The sequence below is a fragment of the Rissa tridactyla genome, chromosome 2 (genome assembly GCF_028500815.1).
Source record: "Rissa tridactyla isolate bRisTri1 chromosome 2, bRisTri1.patW.cur.20221130, whole genome shotgun sequence".
NCBI lineage: Eukaryota > Metazoa > Chordata > Aves > Charadriiformes > Laridae > Rissa > Rissa tridactyla.
In genome coordinates, this window is record NC_071467.1 from 27,584,853 (window position 1) to 27,596,111 (window position 11,259).

General features: G+C 41.0%; 1 protein-coding gene across 19 annotated transcripts in view; it reads left to right on the forward strand.

Moving 5' to 3' along the window:
- The window catches only part of RUNX1T1 (RUNX1 partner transcriptional co-repressor 1), a 117,914-nt gene that overhangs the window by 58,835 nt on the left and 47,820 nt on the right, over window positions 1-11,259 (forward strand). For all 19 annotated transcript variants that reach the window (XM_054190174.1, XM_054190188.1, XM_054190176.1 and 16 more), the window contains 3 exons: window positions 4,403-4,540; window positions 8,314-8,555; window positions 10,419-10,508. In XM_054190174.1, the coding sequence (XP_054046149.1) occupies window positions 4,403-4,540; window positions 8,314-8,555; window positions 10,419-10,508 (470 nt within the window). The remainder of the gene's footprint in view (window positions 1-4,402; window positions 4,541-8,313; window positions 8,556-10,418; window positions 10,509-11,259) is intronic.

The window sequence follows — 11,259 nt, forward strand, 5'->3', positions numbered from 1 at the left end:
TCTCACTGCACCAGAGGGTTGTGTGTATGGATTAGGACTAGACCATTATTTCACCATCTATCTCCATCCTGAATTGATTGCAGCGAACACTGCAGAATGAATTGCAGATGTCTCCTTTTCCCTCCAGTTTGGAGGACCTCTGGTTTCAGCCCCATTTGATCTGAACTGGGCTAAGGAGTGCAAATCTGTCACTGTTTAGAGGGATTTGGTGGAAGAAATCTTTGCACCTGAAAGAAGTCTCTCTCTCTGTATACACAGCCGGCGTTCTGAAATGTGGGATGCCATGGGATGCTGCCTGTATGAAACTTTCTGTTGTGTCCTTGCTAGTTCAGGATTATTTTTTGAAATATCAGAGTCCGACAGAAAAAAAAGAACCAGCTTTGCAAATGACGCGTTTGGCTGGACACAAAAGCATAGAAATGTTTTTGAATTCAAGAAATTAAGCAATTTTAAGACACGGTTATCCTTAAAGTTCTTCCAAATTTCAGGCAAAGTTCAGTGTATATGCTCCTGTATTATAAAACCAGAGCAAATGTACATGGAATCTTACACAGGCAGGATTTCACATGTAAAACACAGTTTTTCCTCTTGAGGAATTCTTTCTTCCCCTCCCAAACCCCCATCACCTCTGAATGTATGGAGAGCAGAATATCCATAGAGAGTTTGTATGAAGAACGTCTATACATAAAAGCCCTCATGGAATAACATGGTAACATGGTTTAGGGGAAACTTGGCTTGTGAATATGATTTAAATACCATTTTGCCTTTAGATTTCATATCATCAGGCTATTTTTCAACAATTAGAGTAAAAGTTGTTGTTGCTGGTATTTTTTTTTTTTTAAATTAAAAAAATAATGATTTGTTGAAGCTGGAGTTTTAGAATAAGTATCAGATACTACAAGCTGTAGGAGTTCAGATCACAAGAATTGGTAACGCTTTTATCAGTGGTGGCTCTGCTTTGTGCTCCATCGCCACTCCAATCCCCTGAGAGATCTTCCTCTTAAAAACAGAGCTTCTGGGGTTGTGGGTGGTGGGACCGAGGTGGGCGCAGAGCTGCTGCGGGCAGGTGCTCCCAGCCCCAGAGAGCTCCTTTGGAGGTCAGGGGACCAGCTGTAGAGGCAAGGAAGGAACAGGTAAATAACAGCAGTAAGAGCAGAATGGCTCCTGCAGGACTTTTGCTAATAAGGAGGGCTGGAAAGTGGAATGTAAAGGCTGCGATGGAGCAGGCTGTTCTCCTGGGCGCTGTGGTGGTGGTGGTGTCCTCCAAGCACTTGGGAGAGCTTTGCATTTTGCATTGTACTTCTTCAAAAGCCCTTTCCCCCCCGCTCTCCCAAGGAGAGTCGCTGCTCTGACGAGATAATCATGTACCCTGGTTAGGACTGTCTTGAGCTGTGCTTGAAAGGAGCCTTATATCTCCTTACAGAAGACAGGGCTAGGGAACTCACAGACAACCAGAGATAAATCTGTCTGCCTGCGATCATACAGTAGCAGAGCAGGGTTTAGGGCTTTGTAAGGGGGAGAGAGAGGTTAAGCAAAGATAAGTGGCCTGTAGAGGCTTTTTTTTTACCCCCAAGAGCTCCAAAGAAAGGTAATTAGGAAAATCAAGCCTAATGTCATTAGATTTATATGAGAAGTGCAGGGGTCTGTGGATAATTTCAGCAATCTGCAAACCGAGTGGCAGACACTGTTCGAGGGAGTAAAAACCAGTTGGATCGTGGTAGAGTGGCAATCTGAAATTGGAGGGCGAAACCAACACGCTATTTCCCACGGCCATGTTCAATTTAAGTAACAAAACATTGCCAGGTTTTTGGGAAAGCCTCCCCCCCTCCAATCTGAGCGCGTTTCTGTTCAAACCTGAACTCTGAAATGCGGCAAAGGAGGGGAGCGGGAGCCGTGCGGTTGGGTGCAGGCTCGGGATCGCTTTTACTTATCAACAGCTGAATTGGAGGATACAGGCTGTGCCTGCTCGCTGCGAGCAGCAGACTGTTAGAGGAGTTCGATTTCTCTCACTCCTTCCACCCACCTCCATCTCCTCTGTGCCTGTGTCTGCGCTCCCACATGCTTCAAATCTGTGTACCTGGACTGCCTTCCTTAACAGTTCAATGTGAGTGTTAGCAGAATGAAAACCAGATGGACCAGCAGTTCCCACTGTTATCTCCCCACCAGCTCTGGCAAGCCTCCCTTTCTCTCTCCTTTCTTGGCATGGCAGAAATATTTGCCTTTATTTAGGAGGGCTTGGGCTCACTGCTGTGCCTCTTTCCCTCTGTTGCAACATGAGCTGAAAGCTATTTATTCCCTTGTTGCTGAGGTTGGTTCAGGTGAGTGCAAGATGAATTCGGCTATTAAGGAAGCAATTAACATTTCAAGATGAGTTTTCATAGTTCTTTATATTAAAGGAATAGCTTATTGAAGATACAGATTTAACTGTTTTAGTATAGCGATATGGAAAGGAAATTTGTAAAGAATATGTTTTAAAAACTGCTTTTGTTTTCCAGCATGCAATAATTTACTGGTGCTTGATTTGCAAATCAAACCTGACCTGTCTGTGTAGCAGCCTTAATATTTATGCTAATCATTTTGGATACCGCTCCCTACACAGCTGAGGTTTACTAACCTTAGATCAACACTACAGGTCCTGTAATGCTGTATTCGCCCCATCCTGTTCTGGGGGTGTTTCACTGCTCATCTTCCCCAAACTTGTCTCTGAATTCTATATGAATGACTCCCTTTCCCTGAGAACTGAAGCATTGTCTGTGGACACTTCTACAAAGGGTGAAGATGGCTTCTGTAATTGCAGTACCTGACACACTGCATCTCTGGGACATGCTTCTTCAGTTTTAGGCAGTGAAATTTTGGTATCTGTTATGCGTTGTTAATGTTTGTGAGGGTTTTTTTGTTGTTGTTGTTGGGTTGGTTTTTTGGGGGGGGGTATGTTTTGAGTCTTTTTGTTGGTGTTTTTTTTTATTTTTTATTTCCGATAATTAAATGTTCTGATAGTGTTTTGAGGGTCATTTAAACGTGCCCTTCCTTTGTTAAATGTGTGCATTGCATTTAATTTCTCTTCGTGTCTCTCAGGGCAAATTTCAGACATGAGTCTGTGGTTGAAGTTTGTGTGTTGTTAGTAAGAACAAGGAAAGCATGTCACAAAGTGGAGTGATGGAATTTATAGAACGTGACGGACTTTGCTATTGTCTTGAATTAAACCCACAGATTTACATGCTTACCCATTAGCAGCGGTGCTTACTTGCTTTGCCAAATAGTTTAATGGAGCTCAGGAAGACTTGTGTAGCACAGTGTATGAAATAAATAACCTTGGCCCCCCAAAAGAAGGGATGGAAGAATTTAACTTATGCCCATTAAAAGCTAAACTTGATCTTACTCATCTTTACTCAAGAAGGCTCGCTAAACTCCTGGCATGAGTAAGGAAGCCTTAATTTTGCTTTCAGTTGCTAAATGTTGTCATGTTTTGCCCATTCTCGATAAATGGGCAAAACATAAGGGCTTGGGTGGTTTTTTTTTTTCCCTTTCTAATTTTAGCATAGAGGTGTCCAAAAAGATGTTGTAAAAAGAAGATACGTGTATAGCTTCTGTATCAAATATCTTGCATCTCTACATCTTTAGTTGCAAGAGAACTGTTCTGCCTGTTTTTGCCTTTTGTTTGTTTTGTTTTCTTGGGTGGGTATGTTTCCACTTACCTGTTTTGAAGATTAAAGTTTCTGTTAATGTGTGAAGGTGCAAACTTAGATGCTTTTTAAAAAACAATGGTATGTATGTGTGACAATTGACTTACCATTTTGGCATGCTGCATTTATTTTTGTGGTGAAAGTAAGAATACCGGGGGCAGAGTGGTAAAGGGATCCAGGAGGCACACGGTATTTAACATGAGTATCTCTCCATGGTTACAAAGAGAAGCAATGGAGAGGGCAGCAGGTGTTACAGAGAAGAGACATGAAAAGAGCTGGCTTCAACCAATATCCCACCCAATATCTCACCTGTACTAAAGAGCTTCAGGTTTCAGTTCTGGAAGAGCTGTCGTAAGGGCATTTATTACCTTCCTGTCTCTTCGTCTGTTTTTTCCTCCTGGCTAACGGAAGAGCCTTGAAGAGAGGTGGCATTATTGCAGCTCCAGGAGTGCTTGGGAGGTAGCATCTGTACATGCTAGAAATGGAAACAAAAGATAATGCAGTACTGCTACAAATGGGGTCTTACCATCTGTGTTACACCTTCTTAAGTAAGGTTTAGATGATGTAATTTGGGAAGAGCACACTGGAGTAGATAATCAGGTGTAATCTTTTGCAGCAGATGCTGAAATGGCTCGCTTCTTGTATTAGCTTTAAAGTTTTTGTCAGAGAGGGTGTGCTTGGGAAAATAAAACGGTGTGTTCCTGTGGTGTGTGTTGCAGATCGCACTGAGAAGCATTCCACAATGCCAGACTCACCTGTGGATGTGAAGACACAATCCAGGCTGACGCCTCCAACCATGCCACCTCCTCCCACTACCCAAGGAGCTCCAAGAACCAGTTCATTCACGCCCACAACGTGTAATTAGACTTATTTTCTTTCTTTTTTTTTTCCATATTCTTTCTATTCTGTATGCAAGAAACCAAAAGATGTGAAGGGAAACCTGCATGACATGGCAGGAGCAGCATTTGGTTGTACTGCGATAAAGTAATCAAGCAAAACTAAGATCACAATACATTAATGCATCTTTAAGGTATTAAGTCCTTCATCTCAGAGTTGTGTTGTTAGTTCATTGACAGGTTGGCCGTAGTGTCAAAAAACAGCGAGCACTGGTTTCCTGTGTACTTAATGCTCATATCAGTCTTTACGTGAGAAGTACAGAAAACCTTCCTCTCCTCTTCTGTGCTATTCTGTTGTTTCCTTTAAAGGATCCTGTTCCCTTTTGTATAGAAACTTTGGTAGTAATTCTTCAGGATTTTTTTTTAGGTTTTTAAAGTGGGGGTAATTCATAAAGAAAATACTTATCTTCATCCCACTTATGATTCAATGAAGAATTCAATTTAAGTGCTATATAATGTCTAGTTAATATTGCTATAAACCCAGAAATAAAGGCCTTTTATTGTTTTCTCTTGAGATTTCTAGTCTGTGACCACTTCTCTAAACCACTTGGTGCTGCACCTCTGTCTCAGTTTATTGATGTAAACACAACAAGTAACTGTACTAGTCTTGATGGAATTACTCTGCATTCGTATCACTGTGACTGAGATTTGAATTTGGCATGTTGTCTGGACTATTCTTTTCACAGCCATGAAATGATCCACATTCTCTTACCAAGATTTAGCTGCAAATTTTTTGGTCTCTTTTATACTGCCTTGTAATAGTATAAACATGAGAATGTGTTTACATTTCACATTTTAAATAAAACATTTTTAGAACAGTAGAATACATATGCCTAAACAGAATGAAGGCAGCGTTTTCTATTTGTCTTGCCTGTGTCTGTTTAGTCCCTTTCTGTCTGTTAAATGCATTATTTAAAATTCACCTCTTTACAGAAGGCCAGCTGGAGGCCTTTGTACTACTTATCCCAGGGAACCCTGTCCTGACAATTTACATCGAACTTAAACAGTGAGGAGGGTTTGTGCCAGCTATTCGCATAAACTCAAATTTAACCCAGTGACCCTGATCTTGCAAAGATTTGTCTGTTTTTCTTAACTCCAGCACCTGAGTCATCCTAGGAGCTGTTCTGGTCTAAAGTTAAATTGTTTCTAGGTTTTTGCAGGATGGGGCTCTTAAAGATTAAGCTTTCAAGTGTGGTGCACTTTGCATAGTTCAGGGTAATTTTTGTCAATGGTAAAAGGAATAGGACAATGTTCTTCTTCAATCACTCTTATAATCCTAAGTGTACTCACAAGATTTCTGAATGTTTGTTTATTTGATTGGGTTCAGCACTTTGGAAGCTGTGTGAACCATAGCTGGATTTTGGGGGCTGTTTGTATGAAGACTTGAAGTCTAAAAAAGCCTAATTTTAATTGCCTTTTACCCTGTCAGATTTTGGAGTTTGGCCTTAGCATTTCCAGCTTGTACAGTGAACAGTCACTTCCGTTGGAGTGTCTGTTACATTTATTATTACTACAGCGGGAATGCCTGTAGGCCAGGAAGATCATACTTATTTTCTGGTCAAGAGTATGCTTGTTTTCTTTGGCTTAGATGACTAAAAACTCTTGACGTTCATTAGTTTGAAATATTAAATGCCAAATCCTGTTTTATTAATGACGTGGGTTTGTTCTAGAAATGGTGTAGATCTTTGCCACTTGGAAAAATCGGACATTACAAAGATATATAACTATTAGTATGGGGTGGGCTATTTAAAACAAAAAAAAAAAGCTGCTGCATTTGGGGAGTAGTTCTGTATTTCTTTTGTTGTGGGAGAAATTTTACCTGCTTTTCTCTTTCTCATATGTATTCTAGGTAATGAACTCTGCTGTCCTGTGCATTCTTGATCATAGCCTCAGGACCCTCTACCTAGGGTGACTTTACTAGTGACTTGAGTTGTTGGGTGGTGTCAGGCTAGAGCAGGACATGTGCTTATTCTTCCCAATCCTCAGTTACTAAGTTCATGGTATGATGACTTTTGGCTATGCAAGTTCCTAGCAATCATGATGTATTTATTTACTCAGATACCTCACTCTCCCGCGGTGCTCAGAGAGCGTGGCTCGGAGCTGCACATGGAGCTCAACTTGCTGAGGCCAGCTTTTTTCTTTTCCCACATCTTATTGTCCCTAACCCACGCAGCTAGAATGGACAACCAAAAACTAGGATAAAACACAAGCAGAAACTAGGTAACCATTCAGAGAATTTTTTCTGTAGGACCTCCAGAAGGGCACTTCGGTCACTAGGGCATAAGATCCTTCAGAATTATTGTGGTAATGATTTAAATCTGGTAATAGGGTAGTGATTTAAATCTAGTAATAGGTGGCCACGCTCAAAAAGGACTTGCTGTTTAAAAATTAAGATGACTGCTGGAGAAAGTGACAAAGAGAAAGGGATGTTTGGCTTCAAAGAGGCTGGGCATTAAGAAATATTGAAAGTTCTTTAGGTTCCTAGCTTGCCATGGTTGTGCTTTTCAATAGGAAACAATTTAGGCTAATACTCCTATGCATTTTTGATTGTAGACAAGTTCCTGTTTTTTGATGTTTTTTGGGATGGTTCTGAGTGACTTCCAAGAAATAAATCAGCACATTTCTCCAGGGCAATGGCCAGCTGAGCACGGCTGCTGCTGAGTAGAGTCATCTGCTGTGTGCCCACACCTGCCAGTGCACCATTCATATTTCCAGAGAGCCATCCTTTTTCTTGCCATTCGCTGTCATTTTTGCGAGTCGGACTCAAACAACCTCAACAGGGTGTGTTTGACTGTTGGTGTTCCAAGTAACCCGCATGGAAAAGGATGTCCTCCGTTTGATTCTCTGCTCTCTTCTGGAGTGTGGATAAGAATCAAACTGAAACCACTGCCAGAAAATGTCTGTTGTTGTCTTCACTATGTCTGCATGAATCTCGTTGCCATAAATTTTGAACACTTAGTACTTTAGATAGTTATTCTCACAGCAGCCTTGCAACAGCAGGGGAATGCTTTCCTATCCTTTTTAGAGATATGGTATTGGCACACGAAAGCTGAGTGATTTGATTGTGGCCTCTGAGAAGTCTTCAGAAGTCTAGTTTCATGCCCTAGCTGCAAGGCTTCAGGCCCCAGTGAGCATGGCACCATTTGTACCTGCACAAACAATTTTGTGTGCTCCATATGTTAGCAGCTAGGAAATCTGTATCGGAAAAAATAACCTTCTCATTGGGTGGTGTAAGGTTAAAACGTGAAAGTCCTGTTTTATAAACACAGCTGTCAGTTGTGTGTACAAAACACAAGTAAAAATATTCAGAGATAAACTGAGGCTTCGTGAAATATGTCTGCACATTTTTTTTTCTACCCCAAAGAGCAATTTTTTTTGTCTTCAATCATACATGCACTCATGCTCTTTGTCTCTCTGTCTTTTTAAAATCCTCTGACAAAAGGCTGGTATTCAAATGATGCTTTTCAGGTCCAGGAGCACTTTGGGGGGGCTGTGTGAGAGGCAGCTGCTGTTACTTCCAATCCATACACCATTCAGTACCAGCTACTGGGAAATAGATATAAACTGCAGAGTGTCGCTCTGTCAAAAGGCTAATTATCTTTGATTGTGCATCTTAATTAATTTTGAGGTCAAGCACGGAAAACATAAGCTGATGGATTTTCCCCTCTGTCTTCTTTCTCTCTCTCTCCCCCCCCACCCCCCCTCTATTTTATTCTCCCTTCTCTTTCTTTCAGTAACCAATGGCACTAGCCATTCACCAACAGCGTTAAATGGAGCTCCATCTCCTCCTAATGGCTTTAGCAATGGGCCATCCTCTTCCTCTTCCTCTTCTCTGGCTAACCAGCAGTTACCGCCAGCTTGTGGAGCTAGGCAACTCAGCAAACTGAAGAGATTTCTTACAACCTTACAGCAGTTTGGCAATGACATTTCACCAGAGATTGGGGAGAGAGTGCGTACCCTTGTGCTAGGACTTGTGGTAAGCAAAAAAAACCAATGATATAATGACTGTGATCTTTTTCTCTCCTTTTCCCTCTTTTGTGCTTGACATGTTTATTATATAAAAGAGTGGGTCACATACACTGCATATATCATACTTTAAGGATACGAAGCGTGCAAGAATGAAGTGCTGGCTCTTGCTGCTGGAGCTAACAGAAGTAACTACTAGCTGCCCATGAGTGGCAGCTGTTCTCAACCAGATATAGGCTTGACTCTTTTTGCCAGTATAGTGTTATGCTGTAATGCTGTAAAAGGTTTTCATTGCCCAGGGAAGCTGTGGATGCCCCATCCCTGGAAGTGTTCAAGGCCAGGCTAAATGGGACTTTGAGCAACCTGGTCCAGTGGGAGGTGTCCCTGCCCATGGCAGGGGCGTTGGAACTAGTTGATCTTTAAGGTCCCTTCCAACCCAAACCATTCTATGATTCTACAATGCTATGCTGGCAGCACCTGTAATGTAGACTTACCTTGAATTATATGATGTAGTAAAATATAGTTTGGCTTGCCTAGTTTAGTTGGCTGGGGAAAGGAGAGTGCCCTACATGTATAGTCACGGAATACTGGTTAAAAGGATGAACTGAATATATGTTTGGACTGTGGTTCCACAGGGGAAAACCTTTTCTCAGTATTCATTGAACCCAACAATGAGGGAGCTGGTGGTGCATTGCTGCTACTTAAGTCATCTTTATGTGATTATGGCTGAATGAAAATTTCAGCTTTTTCTTACCTACATCTGTCAAATTGGGCTGCTATTTTACACAAACTGTTGTGAATCTGGCCCAGGATTCTTTTTATTCCCAGTGAAGTCCTCTCTCTCTCTACCAGACATTGTTGTCTGCCGTGTATCTCCTTGAGCAATAATTAGATGTACCAGGAAAAATGCTGTTGTGGTGCTTTAATTTGCATTTATTCTGAGCAGCTGCAGTTGCCATTGACTTCATTTGGAGCTAAGACTGCCAGCACTGTTTATTACTATGGCTCAGGTGTCCTCCGCTTGTATCTTCACAAAACCCTACCTGACAGCAATGGGTGCCCCTTCACTTGAGTCTGTGTGAAAAGGAAGTTTAATGTAGGCAGTATAACTTCAGTAAGTCCTACCCTCCATTTGTTTCCATATCCAAAATGCCTGTTTTATGTGGTTTTGCTTGTCACATGGTTCTCTGTGGAAAGGGGAATAGTGAAAAAACGAAAGATGCCTTTGGGAGCATCTACCTGCCCTTGATTTTCGGATCAAGGGCTTGCTAGTTACAGTTGATTTCTACCTTCATCTGAGCTCTGAGGAGCAAATTAGGATCTTTTCCTTGTGAATGTCCACATATCACTGATTCCCTTGGTCAGCCCTGTGCAGCATGTGGTCTTCAAGATTATTCCCTCAGCTGCAAAGTAATGACTTTCCTATATAGTTTAGAACATGGTAAACAAACCTTTTTACAAGTACAAGAGGCAAAGTGCAGGTTTCCTCCTCAAAACAACGAGGAACATGCCTTTAAAAAGTTGTGTATGTTTATTGCCTTCTGCACTGGGAACAAAATTACAAGAGGCTCCAGTAGAAAATAAAAAAAAAAATGTCGAGAGAAGCAGCTTTAACTGATGTTTGAAATGTGAAAGCATTTCCATGCTTAGCACCTGAGAACTTAAACTGTAAGCAACAGGCACTGAATGTCTGAGATGCTGTTGGTTTTCTTTGAGTATTTTAAAAAGGTAATAATTTAATATGTGGCATGCTTTTCTTTATCCTCTTATCAAGAACGAGTTATTAAGCAATTTCAGAGTGCTTTGGTTACTGTTTCTCTTGCTAAGTGTTTTCATTATTTTGTCACCAAGACAGAATTTTTTTTCTCAACAGAATTCTACTTTGACAATTGAAGAATTTCATTCCAAACTGCAAGAAGCTACTAACTTCCCACTGCGACCTTTTGTCATCCCATTTTTAAAGGTATTGCACAGTTCAGTGATCTGGAAAGTATTTAAAACCATATTGCTAGGTCACAGATGTGTGTTACGGTTTTTCTTTTTAAGAGAGTCAGGAAAATGAAGAACGTTTAAGGGCTTCTTTCCATAGCTTAGTGCATGGAACTACATTTGAATATATAGTCTGGGGACCCTTTCTGGCTATAGGAACTGTCTGTTCCTTAATTCTGTAATCGCCGTTGTTTTATATTTTTAGTTTGTAGGTATAGAAGCTTTCACAAACTAAGTTGTGACACTTGGTTATAAATATAATAAAGTCATGTGCTTGCAAAAAGCTAGAGTTTTGCAAACTTTGTGTGATTCCGAGTAAGGGGATGTCAGGAATTCCTGCTACCAGCCCTACAGTACACAATGAGACACACAAGGAAAAAAACTAATTATTTCTTCTGATTCCAGCCACTAGTATAAACGTGGTGTCTTAAGCAGGCTGGTGACTGTGTCTACTGGTTTATGCTTATGCACCTTTTATTAGAAATTAAAGATAAAATCTCATCCAAAAGCCAATTCATAAAATATAGCACATGATGTGCAAAATAAGAATCAAGGAAGCAAAATATTCTTTGAAGACAGGAAGTTATTCTGCCTCTCACCTGTCAGTAACTACCTCCTCTGAACTGCCGTGATCTCTGAACAGTCAATGTTGCCTTCTCAGAGCATGTTGTATTCTGTTTTGGTTTTGCTGTAGAGATTAATGTTCCCAGAGATAAGGTATTTAT